This window comes from Plecotus auritus (genome assembly GCF_963455305.1).
Source record: "Plecotus auritus genome assembly, chromosome: 8".
Lineage (NCBI taxonomy): Eukaryota > Metazoa > Chordata > Mammalia > Chiroptera > Vespertilionidae > Plecotus > Plecotus auritus.
This window is the reverse complement of record NC_137782.1, coordinates 65614545-65631406: the sequence shown is the minus strand read 5'-3', so window position 1 is coordinate 65631406 and position 16862 is coordinate 65614545. Positions and strand designations below refer to the sequence as shown.

The 16862-nt window shown below is 51.7% G+C and overlaps 1 protein-coding gene across 1 annotated transcript in view; it reads left to right on the top strand.

Moving 5' to 3' along the window:
* Window positions 1-2787: 2787 nt before the first annotated feature.
* RSPO4 (R-spondin 4) overlaps window positions 2788-16862 on the top strand; it is a gene marked incomplete at its 5' end in the record, with an annotated part of 30090 nt that continues 16015 nt past the window's right edge. The window contains one exon of the mRNA XM_080685725.1: window positions 2788-2866. Within this exon, the coding sequence (XP_080541851.1) occupies window positions 2788-2866 (79 nt within the window). The remainder of the gene's footprint in view (window positions 2867-16862) is intronic.

The following is a 16862-nucleotide window of genomic DNA, read 5'->3' as shown; positions in this document are numbered from 1 at the left end:
TTCTATTTTATCTGGAGTGGTCAGAGAGCCCTCTGAGAAGGTAGCCTTGAGCTAACACAGGCCCTGAGGGTATCTGAAGAAGACTTTTCAAGACAGCGGGGACAGCAAAAGCCCTTCTAAGGACACATGACAGACAGAGTTTGAGAAACAGGAGGAGGACTGAATAGCTTGAGCAAAGGGAACGGGAGGTGAAGGGTAAGAGGCTGTAGCCTGCAGTCACACTGGGGGTGTGTGACTCCTGTGCACATTGCTCCTGCCTACCTCTGCTTACCTGGGCGCTGTCCTGTTCCAGACTTTGGAGACTTCAGGACAGGGAGTGGTTGGGTAGAAACTGACTTTCCAACTTTCTAACGCTTGATCTTCTAGAGGCACTTCATTTCTCCAGGTACCTGAATTTCATATATAAGCTGGGAGACTTCTGCATCTGAAGAACTCATTCATTCATTCTACAAACATGCCAAGCCCCTATGTCTGGCATGTGTTGGGCTCCAGAAACCCAGATATGACCTCATCTCTGATCTGAAAGAGTTGAGAATTTAGAGGATGGGGTCACACCTGGTGTGATCAAAGCTGTGATAAAGAGGCACTGAGCCTGAACTGAGAATCAGGGAAGGCTTCCTGGATTAGGGCATATCCAGGGCTGGGTCCTGAATGAGTCAGTGGAGCAGGGGGATGGGATGCAGACCAGCATTCCATGGAGAGGCCACACATGAAAGGCTCAGAGGTATGAGAGGCCTGGAGATGTCTGTGAAATACTACAGGAGTTGAGTTCTCTAGGACAGTGCTCAGCAAACTCATTAGTCAACAGAGCCAAATATCAACAGTACAACGATTGAAATTTCTTTTGAGAGCCAAATTTTTTAAACTTAAACTTCTTCTAACGCCACTTCTTCAAAATAGACTAGCCCAGGCCATGGTATTTTGTGGAAGAGCCACACTCAAGGGGCCAAAGAGCCCATGTGACTCGCGAGCCGCAGTTTGCTGACCACGGCCCTAGGATTACAGGGGTGAGGGTTGGGGGTAGTGGGGGAAACTGAGATCAGAAAAGTCAGAACATGAGGGCCTTGAAGGGTATGGTGGATGGGACCCTGCTGGGACACCTGGTTGCACGTCCCAGCTCTGTTCTAGAATCACTGAGCTACTTAGGATAGGCACCCCCAGTACAGAGGCCTCAGTGGCCTCACCTGTGAAATGGAGCCATTTGGGTGGAATGACTTTGACAGTCCACCAAGATCCTTAGAATGTTGTCTGCCAGTGTTCATGGAATCCCCAGATGTGTGTTTCCCTCCCCCTGACATGTCTTCAAATGCCCTCACTGCCCTGGGGGACCCCCTAAGGATGGGAAAAGGGGGCTACAGAGGAGACATCAGCATTTACCTTCCTTTTCTTTCAGATCAAACCACATACATAAGAAAAAGGAAGGACAATTGTTCAGCAAGAACATCAGCATTTACCTTCCTTTTCTTTCAGATCAAACCACATACATAAGAAAAAGGAAGGACAATTGTTCAGCAAGAACATGTCAAAGTAAGTTCCTCTGTGTCCCAAGTAGTTGCTAAGAAGACAGGCACTGAGCCCAGACAGCCGACTCACCTGCTGTGTGGCTTTAGACAACTCACTAGGCCTCTCTGAACTTCCCTTTCCTCCCCTGTAAAATGGAGCTAATCAGAATAGAGCCTCTCTGGTTTGTTTTGAAGATTATATTATGTGTAAAGTCCTTAGCACAACCACCTCAAAAATGATAGTTAGCATTATTATTGTTATTGTTTTTAGTGTGTAAGGCAACAGGGGACAAAAGTGTGCTGTTTGTTTGGGTGGGAGAAGGGATTTGGCCCTGAAAGGGTTAAAATTCAAACCGGCTGCTCCCAGCCCACAGATAAGGTTGGAGAAACAGTCCAGGTCCCCTGCCCCTTCACTACAGAATTTATGAGGTGCTGGTTAGTTTGAGTCAAAGATTAGGGGCTTCCGCCAGGCGGTGCAGGAAAAATTCAGGGTCAGTGGCCAGAAAGGACTTAGGACTCTTGTAAGAAACAGAGCAGAGGGAAACAGAGGCAGGCAGCAGGGTGTAAGGCATACACCCCACCCTGTAGTTGGAGAGCAGAGAGGTGGGCGCCAAGAAAGAGAGAAAAGGCAGGGCCAGAGGGCCAGCCAGGTGGGGACCCAGAGACAGGAACCCAGTGCGAAGGAGAAGATGGGCCAGCGAGAAATTAAGAAGATGCAGTGGGTGTCCGGGGAAGAGACAGCAGAGGAGGACCACAGAGACAGAAAGAGAAGGACAGAGGAAGACGCAGGAGAAAGAAACAGAAAATCAGAGGCAGGTGTGTGTGTGTGTGTGTGTGTGTGTGTGTGTGTGTGTGTGTGTGTGTGTGTGTGTGTGTGTGTCTGCCTGCGTCTGCCTGACAGTACATACGTGAGTAGGACACTGTAGGGGGCGGAAACGATGCCAGACCCCGGGGAAGGCGGGACAGTCCGGCCACTTGGTCCCTGGCCTGGCGACCCCCTCGGCCCCACCTCCGACCTCGCGCACCGCCCAGAGTGGGTTAACGCGCCGCCCCGCCGGCCGGCTCCTCCCCGCCCGGGCAGTGTCCCTGCTCCGCAGACGCCCTCACTCGACCCTGTGGCGGGTCCTTTGGCGGACGGCGGGTCCGGAGAGCCCGGAGCAACCTCCGCGCCCGCTGCGCCGCCCCGCCGTCGGGTTGCCGCCAGCAATTAGGCCTCCCCGGAGTCCCCGCTGGCGCCACCTGGGTGCCAGGAGACCCGCACACCCGCCCGGACCAGGCTGCCCAGATGCGGGTGCCACTCTGCCTGTTGCTGCTCGTCGCCCACGCCGCGGACATGCTCCCGCTGAACAGAAGGAGAAAGCAAGGTACGAGGGGCAGCCGGGCGGGGTGGCCAGGCAGGCACAGCAGGACCGATGGGGATGGCCATTGGGGCATCTGCCCGGTGCCCTGGGCTATTGACTCCTCCAGGTAGGTGTCAGTCCCACTTTACAGATGGGGAGACTGAGGCCCATGGCACCCGCTTCGCCAGCTGGACCCAGGAGGCTCTGGGAGGAGAGGAAGGGACGGGCAGGGCTCAGTGCCCCCACTCCCTAGAGTAGCATCGGTGCCAGGAGGAAGGAGGGTGGCTCTGTGCACAGACAGGAAGCCTCAAGTGCAAGGCTGCAGGGCTCTGGGACTAGGGGACTGAGCTGGTGGCCTGGAAGGCATCCTAAACATCCGTGACAGGCCAGGAGGTGACACAAAGCGCTGTGGGCTGCCCAATCCCGTCACCTACCTGACTGACGGTGTCACTCCCGAGAAGTCAGTGATCTTCGGTGCCCCCCCCTTGGGGTGAGGGCATGAGCTGCAGGAGCTCAGGGAGACCTGAGACCTGTGTTTGGGTCTGTTTCTTCTGGGAATGACCTGGAAGAAGTCCAGCCCCTCCAAGAGCCTCCGTTTTTTTCATTTTGACCTCCTGGGGCCACGAGGAAGATGGCCCAAGGTTCAGATCATAACCGGGGGCACAATACCACAAGGTCCTACGCCACTGCCCCTTGCTGGGAGAGTCAGAGCATTCTCAGGAGGGGGGTTTGAGGCTGTCCCCACAGAACTGGAGCTGGCAGAGCCCATGGGCGGAGGAGAGCGAGCAAGTTTCCACCTAAGCTGGGCAACCCTTGAACCTCTGGGTGTCAATCTGAGAATCGACAGTCGAATGCCCGCTACTGTGCCAAGGGGTTTTCACATACAAAGGGAATCCCCACTACATCCTCACGACATAGCTGGATGCCAAGTTTCAGACAGGTTAAGTGACTATGCAAGTTGTCCAGCAGGTGAATGGAAGACTGGTGGCTTCTTTCTTTCCAGGTGTGCTGTCAGGGCTGAGCAAGGCTGCAAGGGAATGGGAACCAGAGTCTGCCCTCTGGGGACTGCTAGTCCATTTGAGTGAACAGCCCTACACGTGGGCACAATCCCTCCTGGAGTGGAGCAGGAAGCAGAAAGGGGCCGTGGGAGAACTGGGAGGGAGGATTGGGTGGGGCAGGGAAAATGTGGCCCAAGGGCTCTAAGCCCTGGTGCGAAGGGATAGAAGGACCCAGGGAATAGAGAGGTGGGTGGGCTTTCAGTAAGCGGGGGGAGAGAGGGAGAGGGACACTCCTCGGTGAATGGCCCTGATATAGTGGTTAAGTGCATAGGCTCTGGAATCAGCCTGCCTGGGCTCAAACCCTCTCTTCCTCAGTTACTAGCTGAGTGACCTTGGGGAAGTCACTTTGCCTCTACGAGCCTTAGTTTACCCTTCTGGGGATCTTTTAGAGGATCTCTAGACATTTTATCCGTTCTAGAAAAGACCAAAAAAACGTTCTCCTCACTGACTCCTCTATAAAATAGGAATAATCATCTGAAGTGTGAATAAGACTGAATGGGTTAATGGGTATGTCAAGTGAGTAGCCGAGTGCTCACACTACTAGTGGGCACTTGTAAGTATTAGTCATTCTTATTTCCTGTCCATGGTGTTCTTGGCTACTCACAACTGCCAAGCAGGGGTGCTTATTATCTGCATGAGGAAACAGAGTCTCAGGGTGGGGAACTGGTTGTCTGAGGTTGCACAGCAGGTGAGTAGCAAAGCAGGCTGGAATCCCCATGCCTCTGACAGGATACAGGTGTCTCCTGAGCTAAGTTGGTCTTTCCTTCTCAGAGCTTCGGTTTCCCCATCTGAAGAGGAGCTGTTTTAAAAGATGTTTGTTTCTACGTTCTAAAAAGACACACACACACACACACACACACACACACAAGAAAGAAGAAAAATTCCATTCCCAGTTGCTCAGTGAGGAGGTCAAGCATGGCTGCCCCGGTTTGGTGAGGGGGCTTTCGGCACCCCTCCCCATGGTAGTTGATCTGTTGCATTTGGACACATACATGTCCACCCAGCCCAGCATCTTCAGAGAAAGGCTGTGGCTCCGTTCATCAGCCAGGTGCAATAGAGACAGCTTTGGGTTTCAGTCCCACTCCTGACACCTTTGTATGGGGTGACTTTGAGTAAGTGGATTATCCCCTCTTCCCACCCACAGCCTTGGCTTCCCCATTGGTACTGGAGTGGGTGGGTGTTGGAGGGGTGTGGAGGAAAACTCTTCCTATAACATATTCTGCAGCGTAGTCATAGGATCCCTGGCCAAATAGGTTTGGGAAATGCTGGGTTTAGTAGACTTATTGACTGCAGGACTTACCAGAGCATTCATGGTGAAGAGGTGAGGATGGAGAGTAGGACCTTTCCCAAACTAATTACACCTCAGAGTCCATTTTTTCATAAGGCAGCTGTTTGGAAAATTCCAAATCAAAATTCCATATGATTTCTGAGGGTCTTACTAGCTTTGACATTCTGGTCTAACTTTGTCAGGAGAATGTGTCCTGAAGGCACCTGGGTATTGGCAGTGCTTCATCCATCCATCCATCCATCCATTCATCCATCCATCCATCCATCCATACATCCATCCATCCATTCATTTGGGTGTTCATTCAGCAAATGTTACAGGGCAGTGTCTGTGCAAGGCTCTGTGTTGGGAACCTCGAGGATGCCAAGGTGAAAGGACCTGGGACCTGCCCTTGAGGAGCTGCCAGTGTGGAGGCATGCCTCTCCTCTGACCCGCCCCGGCCTCCCCTCCATGCCCAGTCCTTGGCCCCAGCCTTCAGCCTACTCTGCGAGAACAGGAGGAATGACTCTGACCAGCAGCCGCCCAGTCTTACCCATCACTCCCGGGGCCTGGCTCCCACAGACCTGGGCTTCCTCGGGCTCCAGCGTCACTGTTTCTTGATTAAACTTAATTTTTCTGTTTCTAAGACAAGAAAGAATGAAAGAAAAGGCTTGAGAAAGGTTTTTGGATCTCGTGTCTATTACAAAACAACATTTTGATTAATTAAATATAAATGAATCACAACCAGATGGGGATATTTCTCTTAAAACACGCTGGGGTGTCCTGGCAATGGGACACTTGGACAAAGTGCGGGGGCTCTGGTCTGCACCCCCCACCCTGACACAGATTCATTAGGCAATGAGGAGAAGACAGGCTATGACTGACTTTCCCTGCCGTCCAAGGACGCTGGGGGGCAAGGAGGCTCAGTGGAGGCAAGAGTCCCCCACATTCTTATGGTGCTTTTCCATCCTTCTAGACCTGAGGCAGTAAGGGACAGAGGGAGGAGCTCTGGAATTCTGACAGCTCTGGGTTCAAATCCTAAGGCTTCTTCTGCCCTAATGTGGACAGGCCACGTGCCTTCTCTGACCCAGGGCTTCACATCTGTGAAATGGGAACAATTGTACCTACCTCGTGGGACGTTGGAAGGTCCACCACAGTCCCAGAGGGAGGTGCCCAAAGGCATACAGCAGGGTGAACTCAGCCACTTCCCCTCCCACTTTATAGCAGGGTGGAATACCCCCGGGACTGGGTCGAGGTGAGACTCACTGGGTTGAACTCACCTTTGTCTCGGCCCCTCTGATCCTCTTTTCCTTTGTTTGTAAAAGGACTGTGCCAGCGCCCACTCCAAAGGCTTGTTAGGTGGACTGAATATAACAATTCTCTGTAAACAGGAAAGCCCTGTGGGCAGCCGGCAGGCAGCACTGCCCTGTGCACAGACAGAGAAGCTGAGACCCGGCACGCAGGTGCCCAAGGTGTGATGGGGGAGGACCCGATTTCTCGTCTGCAGTTCAGGGCCACGACTAGGCACAGAACAAGGTGCAGCCCCTAAACACTAGTGTCAAGGTGAAAACGGGTGAAGATGCACGTCAGGGGCAGAGCTGGAGGGGAAGCAGGACTCCTGAAGGGCAGAGTGAGGGGTGATGCCTGCAGGGGGAGCCCTCGGGGAATGGCACTGTGGGTCAGTAGAATGCTATCTTGGGCGAATCCTTCTGCCCCTCCGGATCATGGTTTTCCTCATAAAACAGGGGCTGGCTGAGAAAAGGGAAGCAGGATACTTGGCGCAGAGTAGGTGCTCAATAAACCAAGCCCTGCTCACCCACCCTCCTCCTCTGAAGCCAGTTTTGAAGCCAAACTTGGGGCTCAAATGAGATGCTGTTTTCACCTCACATGGCTCTCATCCCCCAGGGGAACCCACTTCCCTCTCCAGTGGATGGGAGCCCCCCAACCTCCACCCAGACTCAAAAAGGAGGCCCTGAGGCCACTTAGTGAGGCTGGCCCCTTGCGGAGCTGTGCGTGTGGGCCGTGGATCCTCACCATGGCTCTGCCATCTCTCGGACAGGGAGCTGCGGCTCAGAAAGGGACAGTGACCTGTCCAGGAACTTCCAACAGCCGAGCCGGGATGCAGAGCTTTGGAGGCTCCAAAGCCTGTGCCTAGAAACAGAAGTGAACCCTGTTGGTGACTTGCCCAGGATTGCCCGGCAGAGGCATCTGAGAGGAGCCTCGTCAGAGGGGCAGATTTAGGACTTTGTCAGGCAGGCGTGGCAGCAGGGTAGGGGCTGGGGACCCTGGCAGGAGGAGAGAAGGTTGTGTCTAGGTGGAAAGGGTCCAAGGAACTGTGGCCAGAGGAAGTGAAGGTCAGATTGCAGACAGGGCCAGAGTCACTCATGGACGGCCTCGGATGCCACTCGCCTGTCACCATAGTCACAAAGAAATATTTATTGAGCCCTTCCTCTGGGCCAGGCCCTGGACTAGGTGTTGACAAGGACAGCAGAGATGCGCTCTACTGTCTCTGCTGTCAGAGGGCCCAGCATCTCCTTGAGATGCTAAGAACGGGTCCCTCGGAAGGAATGACATAGAAGGATCCCGCTGCTCCTCACCCAGCCTTGGGAGGCAGGTCCGTGGTGGTCCCACTCTCAGCTGAGGAACCCGAGACTCCACGATGGCACTTGGCTTGCCTTAGGTGTCACATGGGTAAGGCGACCCTATTCATCTTGTTCCCCTCCCTTTTCTGGCCTCTCAGTCCACTGTTTATTCATCCATCTTTTTGTCCTTCCATCTAGTGAAAAAAAAACCTGAAGCTCACATTAATTAAAAGTTTTTCAAACTGAGGTTGGCAACCCAACAGCAGGTCAGGCAAATACATTTAGCAAAGCACAGCCAGCATTTTTAATGAAATGGAGTGGAACAGAATAGAATAAAATAAAATACGCGGAGTCGGCAAATATGTTTGTAAAGGGCCAGATACTTAATATTGTCAGCTTTGCAGCCATGTGTGATCTGCCACATTCTCTTCTTTGTTGTGGTGGTGGGGTTTTTACGATGCTCTAAAAATATGAAGCCATTCTTAGCTTACAGGCCATACAGAAAACAAGCTGAGCGCAGATTTGGCCCATGGGCTATAGTTTGCCAACCTCCTTTTTAGAAAATATCGGAGTGCATTGCAAGTGTTAAGTTGAATTATTATTTTGAAAATGTGTTAGAGTTCTCATATACATGTGAATGTGTGTGCAAGTGGTGAGTGTGCATGCACATGTGTGTGCAAGTGTGGGTGGATGTGCACATGGGTGTTGGCATGTGTGAATGAGTGAATGTGTATATTCTGTGTACTGTGTGAACTTATATAAAAGTGCAATTTCACCGTTGTCAAAAAGCATGGGTCAGCCCGGCTGGCGTGGCTCAGTGGTTGAGCGTCGACCCATGAACCAGGAGGTCACTGGTTCGATTCCTGGTCAGGGAACATGCCTGGGCTTGATCCCCAGTAGGGGGCATGCAGGAGGCAGCTGACCAATGATTCTCTCTCATCATTGAGGTTTCTATCCCTCTCTCCCTCTCCCTTCCTCTCCAAAATCAATAAAAACATACTTATTAAACACACACACACACACACATAAGAATGGATCAGCGCAGTCCTCATGACATCTCTAGGAGGCAGGATCTAGGAAGATCCCGATACGCAGATGGGAGACTAAGGCCCAGTGGATCACACAGCAATAGGCACGGGAACCCAGAGAGTCCGGCCCAGAGCTCCAAACGTGACACCGAATTGCCTTAATAAGCAGTGACTGCCCCTGGCGCGTTTTGCAGACCCTCAGTTCAAATGCTTGTTTCTAACGGCCCTGAGTCTGGCAGCCATGTCGTTCCCAAGCTGTGTAGATTTTAGCCTTGGAAGGTAGGAGGATCCATCAGGGCCTAAAGGTCGCTCTGCACAGACATCCCTGAGCCGCCAATGAGCACCAGCCATTGCGTGCTCCTCACACTAACCCTGCCGGTGGCTCTGGCTGCCCCTCTCCCCTTACAGAGAAGGAAGGCTGGTTCAGAGGGGAACTGGCTTGTCCACGGTCATCTAGCACCTGTGAGTGTGACCTGGGCTTTCCTGGTTCCAGACCCACAGGAGCAAATCCTGCCTTTTCCAGAAAACCCATGTAATGCTGCTCTTAACCACCCTCTCATTTAGACAGCACTTTACAGTTAGCAGAACGGTTCAACCTTCATTTTCTCTCCGGAGTCCCGGAGAAGGGTTATGAATAATGGAATGTTAGGGCTGAAAAGGCCAATTGAGACCTTTGAGACCAACACTTGTAAAAATGGAACCTCCAGCGGGGAAGCTGTTCAGCCGAGGTCCCCAAGATAGGGTGAAAGTGGGGGTTCAGGAGAGATCAGGGTGAGGGTGGCTTTGGTTAGGTAGAGGACTGCAGCTTGTTCCAGAGCTGGAAAGTCTGATTTAGAGCTTCTCAGAGCCTCAGTTTCCCTCTGTGTGACTTGGGCATGCCCTCTCTGCTTTGCCTTTCTCCCTGGTCTAAGGATAAATGTCAGATGAGCAGATGGACCCACAAGGCCGTTCACAGCTTGAGGGCCGCCTGCAGAGGTTTCTTAATAACCAGAGGCCAGTCTGGGGTCAGGAGCCTCATTAGGGCCTCTAGAGTTACCTGAGTGCCGCATCGGGTCTGTGGCCAGAAAGGGACCTGGCAAAGCCACCGTGGCCTCAGAGCCTCGGGCTGTGGACATTGTCAGGACACACAATGGCCCTGGCTTGTTGGACACCCAGAAGCATGCTCCTCACCTATACGTTCCTTAAAGCATATATTGTTTCTTTAAGGATACTTAATTTCCAGTGGCATCAAAGGTTTAGAAAAGTCTCTTTTGGATTTGGTTTTCTGGTTGAGCATTTACTCTATGCCAGATGTTACCCGTATGGTTTTATTCAACAACGTCAGGCACTGTTCTAAGTACTTTATACATATGAACCGAATACATTCTCCTAATAAACTGTTGAGGTGGGTACTGTTCTCCTTATTTTACAGATGACACGCAGAGGTTAAGTAACTTGCCCATGGTCACACAGCCAAGGTTCAAATCCTGCCTGGTCCCAGACCCCAAGCTCGAACTGCTGAGCTCAATAGCCTCCCAGCCTTCATTCATCCTCACAGCAACTTGTAAGAGGACTGTTACCCACATCTTACAGAGAAGGAAACTGCCTTAAGAGACAGGAGCATTAATTGAAGTATATGAAATTGCCATTTTTGTTGGTAGAATACAGCCACATATTAGCAATTTCATATGGTTGAGTCCAACAGCTTGGCAAGTGAATTTGGCAAAGCCAGAATGTAAACCTAGATAATTGATTCCATAGCTTGGGTGCATAGCCACCCAGCCAGGCCTTCTCCCAGTTCATCCACATAACAGCCCATGAGTTCGTTTGATCTTGTTATTCTACAGACAAGGCCCTCCACGCTCAGAGAAGGGCAATCAATTTGCCAAGGGCACACAGCCAGGGTGGGGAGAGGTTGGGATGTGCCCTCAGGTCTCCATGGCCAGAGCCTCCTTTCTTAGCCCTGTGTAACAGTCAGCGCCATCTAGGACACATGCCCTCGGCCCCATCCTTGGAGATTCCTCCAGATCCCATGGTTGGGTGAAGCTAACTCCTCTTGGGCACTGCTGCCTCAGGCCAGGCCACCACCACCTGCAGTGGAATGATTTCTTGTAGCAATGCCACATGATTCATAGGGCCCGCTTTGTGGCCTGTGGTGGGGGCTCCATTGTGCCATTGCGGGTGGGGGGTTCTGTTTCACCAGCTCAAAAGAAAGGCATTCCCAAGCCTGGGGGACCCAGACCACATGGAGAAAGCACTCCCTTTCGCCAGAATCCTCCACTTTCCCTGAATCCTGACAGCCGTGCCCACATCCACAGGGGTGGAGACGCACGGAGAAGGAATGTCACAACTGCCCTTCCGGAGCCTGTTCTGGGTTTGGCAAGTGGGCACAGCTGTCTCTAGCAAGTTGCGGAATGGAGGCTGGTAGGCTGGCACGAAGGCCGTGGGCTCTGCCGCTCACTACCTGAGTGGCCTGGGGCAGGTCATCGCTCTCCTCTGTTCCTCTGTTGGCCAATGTGACAATGGGGCATGCAGTGCATTCCTGGCACATTAGGAGTGCTCAGTGAGTGACCATGATGGGTGTCCAAAGCAGTCAGGGGGGTGGGATGTGGGCTTGGCAGGCCTGGGCTCCGCCCCCAGCTCTGCTACTGCCATGCTGGGGTGAAAATACTTCCCTCCTGCATCCCAGTGTCTTCACCAGTATAATGGAGACGATAATAGCATCTACATCACATAGGTGTCTCAAAGATCACGATTCTGCATGTAACCCCCCTGGGAGACAGCAGGTGCGCAATGAATGGTGGTAACAGACATGATTCCTGGGAGCTTGGCTCTTTCCAGCGTTCACAGTGTTCCAGCCTGATGTCAGATATGCCTCTGCCTCTATTTGAAAGTCCTCGGCAGACCTTCTCATTGCAGGAAGGTTACTTTGAGGAGCCCAGATTCAGAGGGTAGGGTGATCCTCGGTGCTGTGTGTCTGTGGCATAATGACTCACCCTCTCTGAGTTTCTGTTCACTCCTCTATGAAGTCGGACCTCAGAGGACAGCAGCAAAGGATGGAAGGGTGCATGTGTGTGGGGGGGAGGGCGGCGGGGTGGTGCTGGCACCTTGTGAATGTTTAAATAATGTGATGGCTATTTGTGGATGAAGCCATGGTGGGTCCTGTCAGTCTAAACCCTGCCCACAACAGGCTGGAAAAACCCAGTCAGATGCTGCCTTGCAGACATGTTTTCTTCCTCCCCCCTCTTGCCCCGCTTCTGGCAGCACTGGAGTCCATCAGACTCCTTAATTCACAGCACATTATCAGCACCAGTACTGCGAGACCCTGCTTGCTTGCATTTTCCTTTTCCTTTTCTTTTTCAATTGTTACAAATTGCTGATTTTCTATTTTACATTTAACATTTATTTCATTTTTTAAAATGTTTTATTTTTATTTTAACATTCTAATTTCATTTTTAAAGTTTTTACTTTTAATGTAATTTACACTTTTTAATTTTTTCTTACAGTTTATTTGTTTTTCATTTTATATTAACTTTATCATCTAATTTTGTTTTAAAATGCTATTTTATTTTTAAAATTTTAATAAATTTAATATTTTTCAGTTTTATTCCCCTTATATTAATTTTTTTATTTTACTTTTTAGTGTTTTTCATTTTTTAAATTATCTTTGTATTTTTATTTTTCCCATTTTGTTATTGGGTTTCCTGGATTTTAAAAAATATGCTTTTTATTGTTGATAGCATTACAGATATCTCCCATTTTCCTCCCCTTTACCTCTCCTCCCAGCCCCTACCCAATTTACAGGACTTCCTTGTATTACCCACATTAATGTCCCCAGTCGATTTGGACATGGGCGATATCTTTCTTCAGTCTGACTCTTACCTGTTAACTTGGTGTGTCCTCTGGAGAATAGAAATCACGTATGATGATACTGTTTATGTGGTCAAATCTCCTGAAGGAGGAGGGGTTCCTTCCGCCTCATGGTCTGGCCTTTTTGAGTTTACAAAACGTCCTATACGAGGGCTCATGAGAGGGTCATGAGCCCTCAATTCTCTGTCCTGGAGCAGACACCTGGCGCCACGTTCAGGGACCACCTTCCCGGGAGCGATTCTTCCGTGTCACATGTGGATAGTACTGATGCAGTAGCACTCGGCCCCTCCCGAGGACACTTCCTGTTCACTGTTGCCCCTGGATGTCCTGAGCCTCTGCACTGCAGTCAGCACACATCTGTTGAACACTTGCTGTCAGCTGGACCCCATTCTCGGGGGCCCAGACTGGTGGAGGAGGCAGTCCCAACCGAGCGAGTCTTCACGTAAGAGTAGGAGGGAGGTCAGCTGGAGCCCTGTCCCGGGAAAGGTGAGGTTGGCTCGAAGTCCTCCCCAAAGCTGAGCATCCCTGGCCAACGGCAGACATTTCCCAGGGCTGCTTTGGCTCAACGGCTTCTCTTTGTGGATCATCTTATTCTCCTGCATCAACAACACCGAGGAAAAGAAAGAGGACGCTCAGGACATTTGTGCATAAAGCAGACTTTACTGAAGGTCTGGGGAGAGCTGCTAAGGGCTCATCCCACAGTGTGGACGGTTCCACAGCCTCCTCTCCCCTCCTGTCTGGGGTAACTCCTCTGCTTCTGTCTGTCCCCACAAACGGCTCAGGGCCCCTCTCTGATGGGCCTTGTGCCCAGAGAGGTGTATGGCTTTCAATGGCATTTCCCTGCTTTTGGAGGGACACTGGGCAGGAGTCAGCAGGGAGAGGCTGGCAGGGCACAGGGAGCAGTTAGGAGCTTGGGCTCAGGTGTGCCTCCCCACTGACTCCTCACTGCAAGTTCTTAGGTCAGCGCTTCACCTTTCAGCCTCAGTTTTCTCATCCATGAGATTGGGGGTAGGTGTAGCCCCAGCTTTGTAGGGTTGTGGGTGTGAGATGATTCCACACAAGGACCTGAGGAGCATGGAGCCCTGCAGGTGGCAGCTGCTCAGCCAGCGTCCGCCTGCTGCTGCCCGTTTGCAGTCCTGGTCCCTTTGAGGATCTGCCAGAACTCAGACCCACATGTCCAGCCGCAGCAGCCTGTCTCGGCTCCAGCTCTCAGCCTTGGTTTTAACTGGGCAAGAAGGATATGGTCCCCGTTTCGCAGATGAGACCCACTGGCACCTCTACGCTCTGCATCTCACTGCGGAGCAGGGCTGACTGGGAGCCTCGCCTGTGGTGGGGAAGGGATGACAACAGGAGAGCGTCCCCTAGAACAGCAAGACTCCAGCCACCCTGAGCCCCAGAGCAGGTGCAGCAACGGTATCACGGGCCTGGCCTTTCCAGTCAGGGGCCAAGGGCCAGGCTGTGCACAAGGCCAGGTGGGAAGGACCAAAGGCACCCATTCTGAGACCAGGGTTCCAGCCTGCCCTCCAGCGGCCCGCTGTGTGGCTCTAAACAAGTGCTGGCCCCTCTCTGAGCCTCAGGCAGGGCACCATCTCTCAAGTGGTATTACTACTAATTTTCAGCTTGAATAGACACTGCCCAAATTCCTTCCTCAAAGGGAGCGCTGGATGCTGTCAGTCTTTTATAGTTTGCCTGTCTGGTAGGTCATAAGTAATAATTCATTGTTTTAATCATCATTTTGAAAATTATTAGTGAGGTGGGACAGCTCTTCATGTGGTGACTAGCCCATTTGTCTTTTCTTCTTTGAATTAATGTCTTTGCCCGTTTTCCCACTTTGGGTTGTTCCTATTGTTCCTGTGGATTTCTGGGAGCTCTTTGTATATTGAGGGTGGTAATCCTTGGCCTAGTTTTTGTGTTATTGGCTTAATGATTAGATTGAGCACATAATAGAAGATTATAAACATGACACGTGTACTTTTTTTCTCGAATTCTCTTCGTCTCTAAAACTCAATCCTTAATAGGTTTGGGCAGATCTCAGAGCTTCCTGGTACTAAAAAGCCCAGTCAAGTGCTACATTTTAAAATCATGTGTCTCATTCAAAGCTCTCTCCTTCCCCACCACTGACTCCAGTTATCTGCTCTGAGGGGAGATGTGTCCTGCTCCCTCCCTGCCTCCCTTGTGTGTTGGGAGCAGAAGAAAGGATGGGATAGGGACAGCTGTCTCACTTCTCCGATACTCCTGTGACCTCACAGCTCTGAGCACAGAGAAAACTCAGGGCCCCACTATCAGCGAGCAGCAGGGGCAGGTCTAAATGTCCCTCTGCCTCCCTCCATGCCCTCCGTGTGTGGCAGGTGCCCTAACTGTGGCATGGGGGTGACATGGGCAGGAGCATGGGCTTGACCTCTTCTGACCTTCCTGGTTCTCACTATGGTCTCCCCTCGCCCCCCAGCCTCTTTGGGTTGGGGATCTACAGTTTGGTTCAAACTCAACTGCCTCCTTCAGTGTCCACTTGACCCGAAGAGAGAATTGACCAAATGGTGGCTGTGCAGGGTTCCCAGGAGTGCCCCTGCCCCTCTCATTATTCTCCCCCGTAGCCATGGGGAGGATCAGCAAGTGTGGGTCCAGTCAGAGGATGAAATGCCCATCTCCATGGCCATCGGGTCCCCTCCAAACTAAGAGGATTCTCTTGCCACCGCAAAGGGGTTTAGGGAGGCAGGAAGTACTCTGCTCTGCCCCAGCCCCTGGGTGCGGGGGCAGTCCTTCTTGGATTTTCTTCAGACATCTGCTTACATGGGCTGGGGAGGCAGTGGGGCAGTGGAGGGCGCAAAGACAGTTGGCCCCACTCACTAAGTCCCAGAGGGGATGTCTGGCCCCAGTTCCACACTCATGAGTCAGCTCTCTTAGAACATGGTGATTGGGGCAGGGAGGACACAGGCTTTGTTTCACCCTTAGTCACAAGTTTTGGAGCAGTAAGATAAGTCCTGTCCATTCAGTCAGTCAACAAACGTCTGCAGAGCACCCAGTGTACCTGGCACTGGGCATGGCGCAAAGGCCTGGGGAACTGACCTTCACAATCTACTATCATTTTGCACGTATTTCTGAAATGTTTTCACCCTTATATTCCTGGAGTTTAGAAAAGGGCCTGGTATATTGTAGGCATTCAAGAAATACCTGCCAGATGGGTGGATGGGTGGATGGATGGGTGGATGGATGGATGGATAGTTGAGACCCTTATAAACACTGTCTTTAATCATCCATTTGACAGACAGAAAAACTGAGGAGACAGGGAGAGACTTGCTGAGGACTCACAGAGCAGGAATGAGTTCACATCAGGGCTCTCTCCATTCTACTAGGATTTGAGAGGGGGGTGCACCTGTGTAGAGAGGCCAGGCCCAGAAAAGGGTCCCTGAAAATGCATGCTCACCATGTGCCTGGTGTGGCTGGAGGCCCAAACTGGATTCCTGACCCTCTTAGGACCTCCAGGTCCCTTGGGTGCTGACTGAGGGGGCTAGGGCTGTCCCTGGAATGCCAACAGGGTGTGGTCTGAGGGCCAGATTCAGGCCTTTCTCCGCCAGCCCTGACTTTTAAAACCAGCTGCCTTCCCTGAGGCTAACTGGCAGTATGACCCCAGGTACCCTCTGCACTGGGAGCTGATCGTGTACCTCAATCTTCCTTAGGGCTTAATTTTATGAGGTGAGGGGAGTGTTTGTGTTGGGCCTATTTTGAGGGGTAGGCTTTCTCCAATATATAATAGTAACTGCTCGTTAATAAGACTGCCTGTCTTTAAATCCCACCTTGCCACTTACCAGCTGTGGGATCCCGGGTAGCTTGCTTGCCTTCTCTGTGCTTTAACTTCCTTGTCTGTAAGAGGAGATCGTGATACCTTATAGGGTTGTCAAAACAGCCTAGCCATGTAAGAGCTCCACACTGCTCACGGCTGTCCCATCATCTGCCAAACCTCATTCTGCTCATGTCACACACACCAAGTTACTGCGCCTTCACAGCAATGTCTGAGGACAGTTATTGCCCTTTTACAGGTGGGAGAACTGTGGCCCCAAAAGGTTAGGTTGAGATTTGAACCCAGGCTATCTGTTTCCAGAGCCAGGACTCCCCCACCTCTCCTCCTGCCATCAGCACTGGGGGCCTGTGGGGCTCGAGGAGCTTAGAGATTATCCAGGCCCAGACAAAGGGAACCCAAAGGCCTAGGCCAGTGGTCGGCAAACTGCGGCTCGCGAGCCACAT